This window comes from Arctopsyche grandis, chromosome 3 (assembly GCF_051622035.1).
Source record: "Arctopsyche grandis isolate Sample6627 chromosome 3, ASM5162203v2, whole genome shotgun sequence".
NCBI classification, from domain to species: Eukaryota; Metazoa; Arthropoda; class Insecta; order Trichoptera; family Hydropsychidae; genus Arctopsyche; species Arctopsyche grandis.
Genome location: NC_135357.1, coordinates 25503329 through 25524265, shown reverse-complemented (window position 1 = coordinate 25524265; position 20937 = coordinate 25503329). Strand labels below are relative to the sequence as shown.

At 33.8% G+C, this 20937-nt stretch overlaps 1 protein-coding gene across 1 annotated transcript in view; it reads left to right on the top strand.

The window, feature by feature from the left end:
- gogo (thrombospondin-1 like protein golden goal) overlaps positions 1-20937 on the top strand; it is a 230965-nt gene that overhangs the window by 151406 nt on the left and 58622 nt on the right. The window contains exon 5 of the mRNA XM_077427072.1: positions 17561-17706. Coding sequence (XP_077283198.1) covers positions 17649-17706 — 58 coding nt within the window. The 5' untranslated portion in view covers positions 17561-17648. The remainder of the gene's footprint in view (positions 1-17560; positions 17707-20937) is intronic.

The window sequence follows — 20937 nt, the reverse complement described above, 5'->3', positions numbered from 1 at the left end:
TCAAATTTGTTATCCAAGGTTTGGATGGAAAGGGGAAAGGGGATGACGGAAAGGCATTGTAGTCAAAAATTTTAAATACTTCTATCTACGTAGCTATACAAAGGTAGTACATTTCGAAAGAAATTCAATTTATGTACATTTTAAGTTATAATAAAAAAATATTAAGGTATAAGATTTATAGTTTTTATTACGTGTAAAAAAGTCGCTTAGCGGTTTGGGAGATAATTGAATTCAAAAACTTAAATTAGTAAAAAAGAAGATACCTATAAGGGGAGGTACCATTTCCAGTCAACTTAAAAATTTACGTCATATCAATAAAAATTTCACCGATACTAAGTTTCAGTTCGATAGGACTAACGGTGTTTTATTGTAATCCCCAATAAAAACAGACACATATACCTACTAACAAGCATACACACAGCCACACACACATTTTTTCTAGATCTTGAAAACGTGATCAGTGATCAAAATTCGCATGACCACAAAACTTTATCTATTGTTATTAAGTACATAGATAAAGTAAAAAAAATAAATGTAATAAAGCTTTCCCGAAAAATTAAAATTATCTTTGAATGGGATTGAATGGCGTTAAATTTTATTATATTTTAACCAATAGCATAGATCAATGTAATGCTATCAATTGTGTAGTCACGGGTTAAATCCCTGGCTGTGCTGCTGGCCAAACCATGGATATGTGACTTCAAGGTCGATCGTTTCCTATCAGAGTTTGCCAATTTATCTGATTTCATTAAAATAGTTCCAATAAATTAGCAACCTTGTCCTATTTCTCGCATGATTCGAGTTTACAGTATCTCAAATTCGTTGATTTAAACATGCAGAAAATTTGTCCATAGAATTGTCCAGAGAAATTTGCCCATTGGGATTTACCTATTAGGCCTTCTTGGTATATATGTATATAAATAAATGGATGTACATACATAAATTAAGTAAATTTTAAGAATTCGAAAGATGTGCTATTTATTCTTAACGCTGTTTATTCCATGCATTTATATAATCTACTATTTTTTTTATTTATCAAGAACAAATTCATAATTTTTTTTTCATAGAGGGGGGTGCATTTAAAGGTTGACATAGAATCGATTGATAAAAATTTGTTGGTGACGTCAGTATCACGAAGAGTTGAAACGTTGCAAGAATCTAGTGGAATGATGGGGAAGGCATTTCACCTCCTACTTTCCTATTTTACTCCCCCCCCCCCTTGAGATTTGCCTTACAAATCTAACCCGTTTTTTACCTGTTGTATAAGTATGTGTATGTACTAGACTTTGCAGAAGAAATAGGTATAAAATATACGGTCGCTTATATTTCCTTTAACGATGACATGTACCTAGAAATAGGAATATAATCAAATTTAGGTTTAGATTTGTTTGTTGTTTTGAAACATAATTAATCAATGTTTTGATATTTTTTGATGTTTAATGTTAGTTAGTATTTAATTATAAGTTACTCAGTTTTAGGCTTTTTGGTAATTCCTAAGATCGATGTACCACTCAGAGCGCTTTCAATGGTCACGCACGGTTGCATTTGGCTTTCCTTTTCCTTGTTTTTACGACCATAAATTTCCACTGAACCGCGATGCTAGCTTTATGATTCGCGCATAAGTTTACATTCTTTTTTATTTGATGCATTGAGTTCAGACATTTTCTGGAAATAATGCAATTCCTTTCCGAACAAAAACTGCTCGTGAAATATTAACGGCTAAAATATTAGTTAATAAAAAAAATCGTGTTATTGTACTTGCATATTGTAAATAAATTTCCATTTAAGTGGGAAAATATCCCAACCGACAAACATTAATCGCGAAATTTTCTCCACATTACAAATAGCCGATATCCCTAGTTTGGATACTAAAATTTTCTAACACAAACGGAAACATATATCGGCCTGTTTTTTAAATGTACTATTGTTTAATATGCAGGGTAATTGATTATAAAAGTCTTAATATTATTTCTATTGATAAAATAAAATGTATTTTAATTCAAAATAATAAATGACACTTTGGAAAAAATAAATAAGTAAGTTGATTTATACGGGTATAATTTTGATTACAAATAAAAAAAATAATTTAGTTTTAATGGTAAAGTTGCATACTTTAAAAAACTTTTTAAATAAATTTAATAAACAATTTTACTCATTTAATTTTACTATTTTTATCGCTGAACGCTGAATTAAATGCAACAGGACTTGGAAAATACATAATCCATAGTAATTGCCTTAGAGAATTCAATAGACTCCTGTATCCGGCTGTGTTGCAAAAAATTGTTTTATTTTTTTCTGACAACGTTTAAGTCTTACAATTTTTTATTATAATAAACTAGTGTTTTTACCCGGCTTCGCTCGGTATTTGTAATATAAACCGCTTAAACATTGCCAATCTAATGGTACACATTTTATAAAATTTATTTGAATAGTTTTATTTAATTTAAATTTGTATGAATATTCATTTGTTTTTTTTTTACAAACCTCCTTTACGTTTCACTTTAAGACGACTTTTTTATATTTCTTATCTCTTATCCGATCGTTTTCATACTTTGCCATATTGCTCATTTTGCTCATCAATATATGTAAATGGATCCTCCGCCATTACGATGGTGCAAAAATATCATGTAAGACGCGTTTGAAATCTGCCCGGCGAGATAGTCGTCGACGTTTATCCACCGTTTGTTTAGCCTATTCTCACTTTTCGCCATGTCAGATTTCAATTGTTTAAACGCCTACAACTTTTTCTTTTTTCACTCTATATTTTATAAAATTTGCTTTATAGGTTCTCGTTATCTCTAATATATAAATATTTATAGTTTTAACTCTCATTTGTATATATAAATGTCATATTTGGCGTATAGCTTCGTGTAATGGCATATACCCGCTATATATCGATTTACGGCCAAATGTGTCAGATATGACATTTCACTGCTAGACCTACATCTCTTCACTGAGCGTTATCTGCAAGATAAGTATTTAATAAGAAGTTATGTTGTATCTAATTGTTAATATCATTTACAATAAGTTTTCCACTAACAAACAAAGCTAGCTTTTCACCAACAACAAACGCCCCATTGACGTTTAACCCATAACCTCAAATTTCAGTTGTTTCTTCCTCCAAAACAAACTTTCTAACCAATACAGGCTTAATATATGTACACAGATCAAACAGTAATAGTTTCATTTTTAGTTATCAGCTGATTTAAAAGTTCTACTCCAGTTATATAACTAGTAAACTAAAAATTTTAAAATAAAAACCGTGGTAAAAAAAGCTTTTTTAAACACAAACCTCCTTTTAGTTTTGTATATAATATTAAGATATAAAATTATAAAATAAAAAAACTCAAGTAAAAAAATAAATGTATTTAATATGACTTGTAATAAAATAATGTACTAAAATATAAATAAAATAAAAAAGAAATTTAAACAATATTTCAACAACAAATGTACAAATATGTCGGATTTTAATGATTAATATTTCAATCAAAGAGTTTTCAATGATTGGGGTTTCAATTAAAATTATGATCCCGGCTTAAACTAATGTAATTCAATATTTCACTAAGAGGTTTTTGGGCCGCCTAAGTATGTGATGATATAAATCAGTTTTAAAGAAAGATAATAACCTATAAGGTTTTTATTTTTTATAATTGAATTATTGAAATTTTACGAGGCGTGTCACCTTATCCGTATCAGGGTTAAGTAAATAGATGGTTATAATTTATTTATTTAAAGTTTGGACCATTGTAGCATTACATGAATTCCTAATGACCATTGCCACATTTGACCATTATGGCAATGGTCAAAAATATAACAAAAAAGAAACAAAATAATAACTACAGAAATTAGACATTACAAAAACAAAGCATATATGTATATTTATACACAAAAAACACATTTAACACAATCATAAAAATATTAAGCTATATAATAGCGGATAATAATAATAATAGTTATAAAATACATAAGCAGCTTCAAGTACTGTACTCTAAATTACTCCTTACTACTCCTAAAAGCTTAATTCGATTCATTTTAATGTTGTATTAAATACAACGTCTATGGTTGTTGAGTAGAAATTAGTTCTATCCAATAAGTTTCAATGGGAATAAAATCTGAAACTTGGCACTATTGATGCTTAATTACGAGTAGTCTTGAACTTTATGAAACAGCTTAGCGTGGTAAAACTTTCTATCTGTACACATAATACTGCTATGTAGTTAATGTTTCAGTAAAAATATCAGTATATACATTATGGCGTGGACCAAGCAACAATCAAGTCTAGTCACATTGTCCATTAGGGTGTTTTTTTCTTGGTTTTTCTCGCGTGCCGCAAGTTTTTCCCAACTTCGCGGCAGACGATTAAAGAGTTTTTGCCATCTCGGCAACTCATGCAACTTCTGTACCGTGTGTCCTCATAACGAGGAGAGTGACTTTACCGAAACGCGTCGGAAGAGTTAACAGAAGGGCTCCGTCTCCCTAATGAGTACTTAAAGAGTCAAGAAAACCCTCCCCTTTGCTAAGAAAGCCACCCCGTGCCCGAAAGTCGAACAAGTTTGGATCCCCTCCGAACAAGCGTCGGATGCTCGTGAATATTTGATGATTGTGCAACGTCCGCTAATGCGAGTTTATTCCTATTAATCAATAAGATGTGCGACTAAGTTTCTCGCTAAATATAATAAATGTTAATTCGCAGGTGTCATCATCATTAGACGCTCTAGCCAGTTTCATACAGATCTTCAAATATAATAAAAAGTTAGCAAATTAATTCATAGGGATTTCTGTATTACGTACATATATATGTACATACATATGTATTTGATTCCACTTTGTGTTATTTCAAAAATAGCATTTTTTGTTGTGAAATTTTTCATTTAATATTAATGACTAATACATTCGAAAGAAATTTACTGATATCAAAACTTTTAATGCTATTAAATTTTTAATTATATTGTTATTTTTATTTTTCTTAAGTGAAATAGTAGTTTGGTAAGGGTAAGTTAGGTAAAATTCCTAATCAACCGAAATTTTTGAGCTGATTTTGAACCACTTTTACTGTTCTGATCGCTTTAATATTTTACCTAAATGCTCTCATCAAAGTGCAAAGGCAAATATCTCCGACATGAAGTTAGAGGAGTTTAATCATTACAAATCACATCGGAATCATCTGTCAGATTGACGTTGTGATTGCTAGCTATCTAAACACACCTTTCTACCACATCTGCGTAATTCACAGGTTAAACAGTTACGTTCGTTACTCTGTCTTGTATAAACTTATTACTTTTTCATTTTAAATTTTCCAATGCATTTAAAGCATTTCTGGAATTGAATGTGTTATACTTACGAGTAATTTACACCGTTTAATAGTTTTTGTAAATAGGTTTTCGAGCTCTATTTCCTATTATGCTGTACATTAACATTAAAATAATATAATACTATGAATTCTAACTAAATTAAATTAAAATTGTAAAATAGAAAATGATCAGTAGATCAGTAGCTATTAAAATATATATATATATATAAGATGTAGAGATCATAGACAGAGTTTATACGTTCTATGCAAAACTTTACGAAAACAACAACGGTCAATTTCCCGTTCCGGAATCGACACACGGCCAAAGGGTTCCTGCAGTATTGCCTAGCGAAGTAGAGGCCGCGCTAAAAACTGCAAAGAACGGTAAAACCCCAGGGGAAGATAATATTCCCATTGACTTACTAAAATGTGGCGGCCCCCCCCTAATTAATATCTTAGATAGGCTTTTCAGCAAATGCATCCAGAACCAAGCTATACCAGAAGGATGGAATAACGCAACTATCATTTTAATACACAAAAAAGGCGACAAAAGCGATATCAAGAACTACCGACCCATTAGTCTACTTTCAGCGGTCTACAAGCTCTTCACGAAGGTTATTACAGAAAGGCTGAAGAATATCCTCGACGAGAACCAACCTATAGAGCAGGCAGGGTTTAGGGCAAATTTCAGCACAATGGACCACCTCCAAGTAGTTGGCGAACTAATCGAGCGCGCCAACGAATATCAACGGCCATTGTGCCTAGGTTTCGTCGATTATGAGAAAGCCTTCGATACAGTTAGTCATAATGCAGTACTTAACGCTCTAAATACACAGGGAGTGCCGGAACCCTATGTGGGACTGTTAGCTGCAATATATAAGAATGCCACAGCTTCGGTTAAAATTTTTTCAGGTACAGATAGATTTAGCATAGGAAAAGGAGTAAGACAAGAAGATACAATCTCGCCCAAGTTATTCAATGCGGTGCTTGAGGGAGTTTTCAGGAAATTGGATTGGGATACAGCCGGAGTAAGCATCAATGGTCGCTTTTTGAGTCACCTTCGGTTCGCAGACGATATAGTTTTAGTAGCTCGTGATTCAGCTGACCTACTTATCAGACTAACACAGCTGGACAGGGAAAGTAGAAAAGTAGGATTAAAAATTAACGTAGATAAGACTAAACTAATGTTCAATAGTTATTGCATGCCTGATAGCATCCCCTTAGATGATAAACCAGTAGAAGTAGTAAATAATTATTTATATTTAGGTCAAATAATTGACATGTCTGGTAGTAAAAATGAAGAGATAAAGAGACGTATGAAATTAGGATGGAGTGCATTTGGACGGATGAATGCTGTTTTTAAATCAAAAATGCCACTCTGCCTGAAGAAAAGGATCTTTGATCAATGCGTTTTGCCAGTGATGACGTATGGATGTGAAACTTGGACACTGAACGCCAAGATGCAAAATAAAATCCAATGCACTGAATTTTAATTTATTTTGTTAATGAACGCTGTATGTTTGGCATAACGAGGAAAGACAGGAAGCGGAACACGTGGGTGAGAAATATGACAAGGGTAGTGGACATAGTGGATAGAGTGAAGAGATTGAAATGGCAATGGGCGGGTCACGTAGCTAGAAGGATGGACGAAAGGTGGACAAAAGAAGTGCTTGAATGGTACCCGAGAGAAGGCAAAAGAGTAAAAGGAAGACCGCAAGGAAGATGGGTGAACGAAATTAGGAAAATGTGCGGAATGAGATGGATGAGTGTTGCGCAAAACAGAGACGAGTGGAAGCGTGTTATGCTGCGTACGGACCAAACCAACGACGAATTTGGTCCAACGATTTAACCAGCAGGATTAAACCAGTAGCGTACAAAATATCGAAATAAAAATTAAATTTAAAAATTGAAATTAAATATCAAAATTAAAAATATTATTATTTTATTAAAATTAAATTCAAATATCAAAATAAAATTATAATCAATATATTAAAATTAAAATAAAATATTGAAAGTTAAAACAGAACATGCCCAATTTAAATAAATTTTCGAGATTGACCTAAAATTAGATCATCAACAATCACATACAGATAATCCTCGACTTTTGTTTGTCGAAGATGTTTTGACTTATGTAGATACGCACTAAGATCGAAAAAAAAAATCAAAGAATTATTATTTTTACTTCCCCGTAATGCGCAGCTACTGAGCATATATTATGTGTTAGTATTGGTGACCGAGCGATTTCTTCAACCCGAGACGTTGTCGGTTTAATCAAAGGAAATTTTTTTGTCTTCAATTGTTTCTCTCGTCGAAATAAATCAATTAATTAAATCATTTCAGATGTAAATTTTATCGGATAATGTCTTCAATTGTTTCTCTCGTCGAAATAAATCAAATAATTAAATCCATCTCAGAGGTAAAATTTATCGGATAATGTGTGATTATTAATTTTATTTCGACGAAAGAAAAAAAAACCCTTTGACAAATCACCGACATTTTTTTTGTTAAATATTTTATCGACGGCGAAACACATTGGTGTATCGTGACGATTTATAAGAAACAATAACAAGGTTTTTTTCGCTCGTAATTATAATATTTCTCTGGTTGTAATGCATAATATAAGCATTTTCTATCAAAATGTACGAGGCCTTAAATCTAAACTGGATGAATTAGGTTCTAACTCGGCTATTCAATGTGCTGACATCCTGGTACTAACGGAAACCTGGCTTGACGACTCTGTGCATGATTCTTTTTAATTTACATTAATGACATCTCAAAAATAATTAAGTATTCAGACTATCTTTTATTCGCCGATGACCTTAAGCTTTTTAAGACAGTTAAGTCTCATAGTGACGCAGCCCTTCTCCAATTGGACTTAGATGCGCTGTCAAGTTGGTCTGTCGATAATAAATTATTTTTTAGCATTCAAAAATGCTGTGTTCTCAATGTGACAAGATCTTCAAATCGCTTGATTTATCCATATCGCCTAAGTGGTGTTGAATTAAAGTTTGTAGATGAATATTGTGATTTGGGGGTCTTGTTCTCGAATAATTTTCAATTTAAACGACACATAGACAATATTTGTTTGCGTGCAACAAAAATGCTGGGATTCTTACTAAGAGTTAGCAAACCTTTCCAGAGTACGTTGGTGCTTAAAATTCTTTATGAATCTTTAGTACGTAGTATTCTAGAATTTTCTTCTATTATATATTTTCTTCTATTATATAGCCAGCAGCATAGCTCGGACGTTAAGCTTCTGCTTACCGTCAAGAAGGTGCCGGGTTCTATCCCTGAATGAAAATGAATTTTTCAGAGTATGCTGTTGGTCAGACCTGGATTTGTGACTCCAGGTTGATCGTTTCCTATCAGAGTTTGCCAATTTTCTCTGATTTCATTGTTGAAACGGTTCCCGGAAAAAAAAAATTGGCTAAAAATCCTTCCTGCCTACTATGTCACCACTATTTGAAAAATTTGATTGATGTACAATAAAAATTTATGTACAATTCATAGATGTCTCGTTAATTTGCGAGTTTTTTCAGTGTCTCGCAATTCAACGACTTATAATAAAAATGCTGTATTTGTATTTGTAATTAGCCAGGAAGGCGCATTGGGATTTACCTGTAAGGCCTTCCTGGTATATATGTAAAAAATAAAAAATAAAATATGGAATCCTACCCATATAACTCATTCATTGAAGATTGAGAGAATCCAAAAACGGTTTCTCAGATATCTTTATTTGAAACAGTGTGGTTATTATCCTTGGCTATATCCTAGTGCATTCCTATTAGGGGCGTTAGGTTTCAACTCATTGGAGTCTCGTCGGAATATGTTACTGGGAAGACACTTTTTTAAGCTGTTGAATGGGATAATACACAATCGTCAGGTTCTAAAGGAATTTAGGTTTAATGCACCTTCGGTAGTAAATTCAGGGACTTGAGAAATCGTGATTTGTTTGTTCCTCCTGTGGCTCGCACAAATATGTTGTCAACGGCTCCTATATCTAGAGCGATATATCTGCTTAACAGGATTTCTGGTGAAATTGACCTCTTCAATATAAAATATACTAATCTGGTTGAGTGGTTGTTGAGGAATGCCAATGGTTGATTTTGCCTATTATAAATATTAATGATTGTTATTACTTTATCTATTTTTTTTCTTTTTTTTTACGATTTTATGATTTTAATGATGTTGTGTTAATATTGTTATTATTATAAGTTATTATTACTGTTATCATGTTATTATTACTGAATGACCGGCCACAGCGACGCGTTGGAGATCTCTGTAATGTCACTGTGGCTAATATGTTAAATAAATAAATAAAAAATAAAAAAAATATCGTCGTAATTCAAAACATTGTTGTAATTCAAAACATCAACGATGATCTAATTTTAGCTCAATCTCGCTCGTTAGCTTAATTTTGATATTTAATTTCAATTTTTTTATTTCATTTTTTTTCGATATTTTGTACGCTACTGGTTTTAAAAGTTGGCCCAAAATCTTCGTTGGTTAAATATTTCCGAAGGGGGAAACACAGTAGTGTATCGTGACGACTTATAAGAAACAATAACAAGGTTTTTTTCGCTCGTAATTATAATATTTCTCTGGTTGTAATGCGTTTTGTCGTAATTCAAAACATTGTTGTAATTCAAAACATCAACGATGATCTAATTTTAGCTCAATCTCGCTCGTTAGCTTAATTTTGATATTTAATTTCAATTTTTTTATTTAATTTTTATTTCGATATTTTGTACGCTACTGGTTTTAAAAGTTGGCCCAAAATCGTCGTTGGTTTGGTGCGTACGGACCATTAGAGAGGCCTTCATCCAGCAGTGGATGGCGAATGGCTGTAAATGATGATGATGATGATATAAGATGTAGTGTGAACATATGTTATTTCGTAATAAAAAAAGCATTTAAAAATCAAAATCGCACTGTTTAATATTTTCAAATAGAAATACATGTCAAAATCTCAAGGTCAAACATTCTTACAATCACTATCTTGATATTTTGTATGTATTTATATGTACATATGTATGTACATATATGTTCATATGTGTGTAAAAATATGTATGTATAATACAGATATTGTAAACAGATCATGGTCGATTAAATAGATCTACACATGAATTTCCATATACTTTTCGAGTGGAAACTGCATTTCTTCGACACAGTTGATAAATTTATTCGGTCACATAAACTATGAAGGAATTTCCTTTTGAATTTTTCACGGTAAAAGCCTTGCATACAAAGTAAGAACGTATGTACATATGTAAATATGTATGAAATTCAAACTATCAGTTCCGCAATATCGGGCTTATACCGATTTCGAATATTTTCGAAGTTTCACACCTACATATGTATGTATAAGAGCGAAACTCAGATTGAAAAGAAAGCAAGCAGAATATTGTTGCTTGGGGTTCCGACATAGCAGACAAATATCACTATAAATCTGCCTGAAAGCTTATTTATGTTACGCGCAAGCCGTTCCCTCCTTTTCCGGCACATTTCGAAGTGTGGATTAAAAGACGAGGATTACGACGATGTTTCGATTCGGGGAGGCTTTCGAGGACGCAGCTTAATCGACGAGACATAAGGCGATTCCCTTCGCGCAGCATCCCCAAACGTTTGAAAATCTCCCAATAATATTATCTAATTGATTTCGTCGGTGATAATTATGATGGGGCGGTCATCGCGATACAAGTTAAATGTTCGTCGATAATTTATGGATGAAATTTTAATTGATCAATTAAAAGTTCGACTCACCTGGCGTCGTTCGATCGGCTGGTGCTCCCGAGGGACTTTTACACAAGTTTTCCTCTTGTTTTCGGGTGATTGTGTGTCAATCTGGCTTAATGCTCGGGGACCAACTTTACGTGTTTTCCAAAAGCCCCCAACGGTATTACAACTTCGCGATATTCGATTCCAACAACCGCACACACACACACATATACGCATTTATGTACATATATGTATATAGATAATATGCATTGTGGCTAGTAAAATGTGTGACTTTCACATATCGAAATATACGAGTCAATAGAATCAAGACATGTATGATATTTTTTATGACAATTTATGGAATGATTACTTTCCGGCGATTTAAAACAGCTGTGTAATATACTAAATACAGGAAAATTAATTCGCAGAAAAGTGCTTTTGAATTCAGCGTATTTTCACGTAGACATTAATTAACAAATTCAACTTGATGAATTGCTTTTTTGCTCGCATGTTTGTACATAGGTAGGTATAGTATATCAGAATTTTATTGATCCCAATTGTGTCTTTGATAAATTTAATAACATGAGTGCATGTTTTATAAAGTCTTCTATTGTTTTTAAAAAAAGCAATTGATTGTCGAAATGAAATGTATATGTTACTGAAACTGTTATTGTCAGTGAAATTATTCACTAGTGAGATTATAATTTAACCGACTCAAGCAGTGAGTGTATAACAATAGAATTACAAATTCACTTGTCAATGTCAGTGAATTTGTAAATCGAAATACAATGTACGAATTTGAATTACAGCGCACGAATTCGAATTACAACGTACTACCAACCCTAACAACCTTATCTTAAATAAATAAAACCAACCCTAACTTTACCTAATCTAACCTTAAATAAATAAAGCCAAACCTTAATAACAATAATAACATTAATAACAATAACAGTCAACACTTAACAATAAATAAGTGTTGACTGTTAAGATATTGTAACGTTACATAGAGAGACGCCCCGTAGACCGGTGACGTCATGGTGACGCCGACCAATGGTGGAGTCGGGCGTTGCGGCCAATGGCTGCACCCGACTCCTTGACCAATGACTATACATGTTTACGTGTCATAACGTGTACGCGCTGAGCGCTGAATATTTATAAGTATGGTGCGCTCTCGAACGGTGGCATTCGGATCCTGACCTCCACCGGACGAGCAGCAATAAAGACTTGGAACCTGCCTGCGTGTTTTCTTGTACCTCGACCTGACTCCACTTACCTCTGAATACTCTTCAATATTATGATGTATTTGCTTCCGTATCCAGTCCCACACATGCGGCATCAAAAAAGGTCAAATTGAACCGGATAGTGGACCATGAGGAGAGTGGGAATGGACAGGAGCGGGGTTGCGGGGAGGGCGTGTAAGCGCGAGTTCACCATCGGAGTGGGGATGGAGAGGAGAGGGGTTGTGACGTGGGGTGGTGATATTCGTATCGGCGACGCACTATCATCCAACTGTCAAAAATTAATTTCGCTAATAGAGGCCAGTGAAAATGTAATTGGATATGATTTCACTAAACTATTCCCAGTGAAAATGTAACTGGTTATGATTTCACTGAAACGTCAATGAAATTATAATTTCACTGTGACACCTAATATATAATTTCGAAAGAGACATTGTAACTATGTAAGTATGCAATGTCGGTTGGTAACATCGAAAAAAAACATCAAACGAAGCCGGGTAAAACAACTAGTATACAATATATTTAGGTTGAATGCTTTGTGTGAAATTACATCAGTTATTTAAAAAATAAAAATAAAATTTACCCTACTTTTGCTATGTATGAAATTTTTTTTGTTTATTTATCCGCTATGAAAATCTACATTTTTTAATATCAGACCATTAAATTTACTATATTATCTCATGATGCTCTTACGTGGGTTCAGAGCCAGGTACAAAAGTATCTGTAAAATTCTGTTTTACACCCGCCCAATGGACTATGGGAAATTCTTCATGAAAATTAACATGGTGCATTCTGAAGATATGCACAAACGTAGAATGCATAGTTATCAATTGATTCAAATGCTTCCTCGAAGTAGTATGTGATTATATAATCTGCTTTACGAAGGTCTACATATTATAAGAGCTTTCGATCGTTCCGTGACATTTCTGAGGATGGAACGGGAAGTTTATCTTCCAACAGAGCAGTGTTCGCCAAGCGTTAATTTCTCCTTTAATTCCATACAAATTATGGTCCTATTCACTTTCGTTCTAATCACAAAAACACTCTTGAACTCCACACTCTATCCCACTGTACTATGAAAGGAAGTGGGTCTCTTCCACACACTCGTATAAAAACACGGGCTTCGCTTTCCCGGCGAAACCACCATAAAAAGGTTACTGACCGTCACGTAGGGTCTATCCCTAGCTGTGGGGTGCGACAGGACCCTTTCCTGCCCCCACCTCGAACATGGAATTTATTTTAGCATTTTTTAAAAGAAGACCAAAGGGGCCAGGGCGAAAAACAAGGGCGCACCCGAAGCTTTGCCGCGGAAAAGCTCGTCGATCCGTAACTGTGCTTAATTTGCGGATAAACTACGTCGACTTTTGTGCAAAATCGTATACGTATGTATGTAGGTTTGCTCTCGGAAAAAGCTAGCTCTTGGATTATATAGATGTACTATGTTTGTATTTGTGCGGGAAATCTATGGAACCCGTTGCGATATGAAATGCCAGACAATAATCAAGATTCAGTGCTCTGGCGACTTGACGTTTAATCTCCGAGGATACGGAGACAAGTGCTGAATAATTTAAGCGTGTTCGCTTCCTTGGTTTAAAAATTAATAAGGATGTTAGAGCCGTGTTTTTATTTTATATATGGAAATTTCCTTACGCTAAAATATGAAAACGAGGTAATCAATATTTGATTTTTTCCAATAAATGCGCCAAATTGAAATAATGCATATTTTATTATTATCGTAGCAAATTATGGAAAAGATCGAAATATTAATTTTAGTACATATGTACATACATATATAAATATGTTTATGTTTTTCATTTCAAATATTTGTATTTTCTCGTGTAGTATTTTAGTTTATCTAGTTAATCATTTACTATTTAGTTAATCAAGTAGTATTTTAATTATATTTAGATTTTTATACATAAATATATACATATGTATGTATGTATATAAGACCTAACATACATATAATAGATCAGGAAGGCCGAACCGGTAAACCTCAATGCGCCTTCCTAACCAGTTATAAACATCAGTAAACAATTTATAGAGAAATTTTGAGACATCGAACGAACAACACAAGATATATGTAGAATAAGTTTTTTAAAAACATACCTTTTCTATAATTTGTATATAAAATTATTATTTTGAATAAAAATACCAATAATTTTATTTTACTACCGCCATCTATGTTTTAAACTAAAAACTGGATAGATGTCAGGTACTTTTCAGAAATTCAAATTTCAAACGCGTCTTACACGATATTTTTGCACCATTTTAATGGCGGAGGATCCATTTAATTGTATTAACGTAAAAGAGGTATGTAATAATAAAAATGAGTAAAAAGAAGTTTTTTAAAAATATACCTCTTCTATAATTTGTATATAAAATTATTATTTTGAATAAAAACACCAATAATTTTTTTTACTACCGCCATCTATGTATAAAATTAATGACTACCAACTGTCACCGAGATTAAAAATGTTAGGACTTGAAAAGCTTCTTAAACGATATTTTATCTCTATCGTAATGGTGTCCATTTACTTGTATTGATGACCAAAATGAGCAATATGGCAAAGTATGAAAACGCTCGGATAAGAGGCAAACTTTTTCCTGAATTGTAATCGTAAGTGAAACGTAAAGGAGGTATGTAAAAATGGCACGATTTAAAAAACACATATCTCCGAATCTCGACCCAATCAACATTTTTTATTACCAGATTCGTGTTCACTGGGCATGGATCTATAAGAAAAGTCATATCTCGTCTCTGAACCATTTTTCGTGTCAAACAGTGTAATTGTATAATTTTTTTTTTCGGAAATATTTTTCAAACTGAACCACGCTTTGCAAATCGATTCTAAGACATCACGAAAGACATCCCATTATGTATGTGTGTGTGTGTGTGTTTATAATGCTTACCTTGCGTGTCGTAGACCCCGAACGATAGCCCTTCCCAATTAAGGTAGTGCACCACCGGTATACAATTTTCATTTTTATGGCCCCATCCGCCCAGACGCATACATACTCGTTCTATGGCGGTTGAAAGGGGAGGTTAAAGTCCTTGGAAGGGGCTTAAAACCGGCGGCCCATAGCGTTATTGTTTTGAATTATTGGTCACATCTCGGGAATACCTATGCCGCGTTCGGAAACGGAATTTATACGATGCTCTGACTTAGCATGTGGACCTCTTGTGTTTAATTAATTTTAAAAGCCCTGACCGTACGTTGTTGGAGTAATTTGCCAGGGGGGCTTTTCTGCTCGAATTTAATCCGCGTTTCGGTGGCCAGACTCTATAACTGCTATTTATTGTTTAATTTGTGCTGCAGCGACACGGCTATTGTATTTTAAATGAAGTTGTAGTCTATGTGGCTTACGATCGAAACAGAAGAAAGCCGACGGGCACGAACATACCATTTTATAAACTTGTGAAATAATAATGGAGTCTGCTTTCAACCCCCCTTCATAGTCTCACCCTGGTTTTGAATACTTACTTACATACATATGTAGGTATGAATTTCATTTTTATTTCTTGGAACTCTCGAGATAAAAATGTAGTGAATTTTCAGGTTATTATTCGCTAATTATATTTATAGCAGCTCCAAACTTATATCTCCTCAGTAACGATGTTAAAGTGCTATTTTTCGAGCGTAACGTTTTAATTAAATCGCTCGTCGCCATACTAATGACAATATTTTCATTCGGTGTAGCAAATCATAAATTATATTTAATGATCGTCTGAAGAGGAACTAATGCATACGTTGCATGCAAACATTGCAAACGTTTTACAAACAATCTTGCAATAAAAACATTTACGTCTTGTATGTATGTACATATACATATATGTGTATAATATAATATGTATATTAAATTATCGTGTTAATATTGTTATTGTATTGTCGGTTGAAATCTAATATAATGCGTGTGTGTGGATAATTAGATTTAATTGAGATCGATAAATTTGAGTTAGCGGAAGGCGTACAATTCGTCAAGTAATTAATATATGTATTATGAAATGTTATATGATGAGTACTTTCTAATGGGATATATTAAATTATAGAATAAATATAAATATGCGTAAGTAATAACTATATTGTATTTCATGTAATTAAAATCAGAAAACTTTATAAATTGTTGCTACGTATGTACATATGTACATACATATGTATGTATGTAGATAAAGTATAAGTGAATATTGAAAAAAGAATAAATTTTGTTTATTAAATTTATTTAATTTAACAACAAACATTGGATAATATCTATCCAAATAAAACATAGATAAAGTAAAAACGAGATCTGTAAGTAGTGTGACCACATTTCTTAGGACTCAAAACGGGACGCAATGCAAACAAAAATGTCCCTCCCCCTTATATAAAAAATGTTTTTGAAAATAAAAAAATATATTTTCCTCAAATAACCATTAATATTGTCAAAAAATTACAATTTTTTTTGGAATGCACAATTCTTGTGTACTAGAAAAATGAAAACAAAATTAATTGAATATTTGATGCAGTTTTTGAAACCTATATATAAGTGCCAAATAAAATAGCTGCAAATTTTCAAAAAAGATATTCTCGGATTATAATTTTTATCAGAACGTACACTTCTTTAAAAGAAGAAAATACAACAAAATAAAAAATTAAATGTAGTATACTATTGCATTTTACAGTTATTTAAAAATAATTATGGTGAAAATAATAGGATAAAGCGATTTTTTTTTCAGATATATGTAAAATGAATCATATAAAAATATATTTAATTGCTACTTGACAATGAATATATCGAATTTAAATGTATATTTGTATAATATTTGTTTTTGGGAAAAAATTGATATTGAAAATCAAAGACAAAACGGGACAAATCAAACAATTTTACGAAAACGACGAGACGAATGCAAATCACGTAAAAAATTGGACTATCTCGGCCAAAACGGAACGTATATGGTCACCCTACTTTTACGAGAAGGTGCCACTTCTGATGAAACTAAAAATTTGAAAAGAATTTAAATCGTAAAGAAAAACATTTTTGTAACTAATACTAAGTTTCGGTGTGAAAGGATTGATGATAGAATTATCTCCAAAATACACAGACACACTTATGTAAATGTGATCAGTGATCGGTTCCGAGTCCAAATCAGCCAAATCTTCGCATGATCACAAAACTTAATGTATTTTACTACATATGAACATATGTACATATGTATGTGGATAAAAGTAAACATGCTAAATTCATAAACGGTGTATGTAAGTTGGAGTTTTCTCATCGTGTTCAATCCTTATGTATCTTCATGTTTTACTTACATGTTTGTGTTTCAATGTTTCAGACGAACGATGAGTCTATCGCCGATGGATTCCACGGACAAGATTGAAACGAGATGAGCATTGGTGCGCCATGCGCGTGGTCCGCAGGCCATGCAACGACCACACCTGCCTTTGCAGCTTCTGCTCTACACCACCGTCATATCAGCAGGTAAATCAGACTACACGTAATTATCACCATCATCAGTGTCACCTAATCAATCTCACCTAATTTGTCTCGTACTAGCCCGTGTACCCGAAATGGCAATAAGCGGCGACACCGAACAGAACAATTATGTACAATGGTCTACTTCGAATGAAAGACATAATTAGCTTCAATTAAAAGTTGGTCGAAAGGGGTCGATAATTAAAATCAAAGTTTGTACCTCGACAAACCGATCCCCCTCCCCCTCACCCCCTGCCTCTCTTCTTTCACCCGGGCAAATGAGCAGTCGATTTCGCGAAGCCGGGTCTTTTGTATTTGCTTTTGTATAAAGCGAGGTGATTTAATTTATTCGGTCATATTTGAATAACGAAATTTCGACAAAATTTCGCGCCAACTTAATTATCAAATTCGATGTGTACTGCGGCTGCGAACATACGCCGCAAGAAAACAGAGTTTCAAAAGGAAATTTTGCATCGTCGATGGCAAAAGTAAACAAAGTCCACTCCGGGAACGGGAGACTAAAATTGAATTTTGAAACTGTGTGAATATTTTACAACCACATACATAATATGTATTCATACGGACTTCTTCCCCATGCTGAGCATTGTAGTCATTTATATATCCTGGAATCCGGTGGACGATCCACCTACATATGTATGTACACTCCTTTCGGTCCAGTGCCAAGTTGAAAACAGCGTTTAGGGACAATCCCGTCATTTCTTTAATTTGGTCTCCCATAAGATGATCAGGTCAGGTCCTCTCACTCTCCTTCTCTCTGGTGTTCCGGTGATTATACCAGCCTCTCTACATATATTCCCCATAACCAGGCCCCGATCCAGTTTTTTCACCGCCTTGGGCTGAAATTATTTCTGCTGCCCTGTATACAGAGTGCACTTCAGGTCGATGCAAATCTTTTAGGAAGTAATAGAAGAAGTCTATATTATTACCTCCTAAAAGGTTTGATCTGAATCGATCTGAAGTGCACCCTGTATATTATTATTCTAAAACATGATTTTTTGACAGATAATCTTTTTTACAAGGTTTTTTATTATTACAAGCCTTTTCTATGTTTCACTTCGCTTATTGGTCTGACACTATTCCTACATTCTTCCGATCGTTTTGAAACTCTGTCATTTTGCGCAGTTTCATCAGACCTACTGTCAATGATAGAAATTTAAATCGCTTTCGCCATTACGATGAAAAATAATCTTAATAAACACGTTTAAGAATACAAAAAATTTGGAGCCGATGACAGCTTAGCCACGTCAGTGGCCTTTCAGTCAGTGGTTTGACTTTCCGCCACCCACTCTTTATCTTTTTCACAATATATCTTATAAAATTTGCATTATAGGCTCTCATTATCTCTATTTTTACTTCACTCATAGGTTATATAATGAATGTTTATATTATAATTATGATATATGTACATGCATACGTACGTATTACGGCCAAATTTTAAACGCTGCATTCTGACAGCTCGGACGGATTTCGTCTTTCTGGCTTAATTTGATATATTTATTATACTGTGATATTTTAAGAACCTTTTAAGGTCTGCTCATACTTAACAGCACTGCACGGCTTCAGCACTGCACGACTCCGTTTCAAATATGTCATTTTATTACATTTCTATTCATATCTACCTACACGTCGCGGTCAGCTTACTTATACATTACAGGCCATGACGATACGGTGCAATATTGCTTACGTCGCATTTTCGAGTATTTACAATATGAATGCATACACGTGCATTCGTAGCTACGCGTCAGAATACAAGTGAGCAAAAATGTTTCGGTGTTTATCGAACGAAAAATTATGTATAATCGCGTTGTTGTTGGAAGAAGAAGCTCAAGAAGGCAATAAAAAAGCACGGAGGCGTTTTGATATGCGTCCCATGTTAAAAAATAGAAAAACCGGAGAGTTTTGAACACTGTATAAGGAGATTGTGGATGATGGACAATTTTCTTTTAAATATTTCCGTATGAACCGATACCAATTTGAAACAATACTGGATAAAATAAAAACACAAATCATCAAAAAATCTACAAAATTTAAGGAAACATTGTCAAAAAGTCATTGTCAGCGCCAAAACCATGTCGAAAGATTGAACAGCTGTCAACTGTCACTTTCGATAATTGGTCCAAAACAGCAAAGCGGCAGACTCATGGCACGTAATTCGCGTGTATATCTCCACGATGGCCAAAAAGACGGATACGATACGTTGACGGATGTTGCTGTAAGGTATGAACAGGAAATGTCGGGTACTGCTGTAAGCCTGCCGTGGCGTAAACGTGACGGTTGAAATGAACATACCCATACAAAATGTACCAAAGAATACTTTTCGTACGGCCGGATACCTGCTGAAGTCGGTATGTGCCAACTAGGTATGAACAGACCTTTATTCGACGTGTTTTAAAGAGTTTCTCTAAAACTTCATATTCTTTGAGGATGAAGATGTTTGTGCGTTTTGTGGTCCATAGAGCGTCCGACTCCGGTACCACATTTCTAAGGCATCTATGTAACATTCCGCGCACTATACCGAGCCGAGGATCCTTCTTCGTGTCGTCGGATACGTTTTATCATAAATTGATAGCAATATAATTGTAAAACTCTTCCGCCAGTTCTTTGAACCAGTCGCTGATATTTTTAAAAATATTCCATTCAAAAATCTCCTTTAAAAGTTAAATATCAGATGACATCATATTAGGAATGTGTGAAGGCTTCCCATAAAAATGTTTTGCTACTTTTGAGCAAATAATCGATTTGTAGGGTTGATTATTGATACAGTGATCGAAATGCATTTGAAAATTATGTAGCTTCTGAAATATTCAAATGAACGAATGGTGTCATAGATATCTATACTCCCGACCAGGCTAAATTCCAAAGCGTCAATTTGCGTTGTTAGTACATACATACATATGTACATAAATGCAAGCCATTCCCATTTAAAATTACCTTCATATAAACAGTAACATAAAAAGCTGATTTTTGCAACTGTTCGTACATATATCATATGGTAAAAATACGTATAAGTGTTCGAATATACGATCCTCTCTTGCGTTATAATGCAACATATAGATGCAAAGTGCACCTTTGGGAATTGCAAGCGATTCTCTGAAGCTCCGCTTATATCTTCCCAGCAAGACCAATTGTTCTTTGTAGTTGACTCTCTTTGTCACCTATTGTTTTTCTGGTTATTTTCAGTGGCAATATTTTGTTATTGCACATTGAACGACTTGT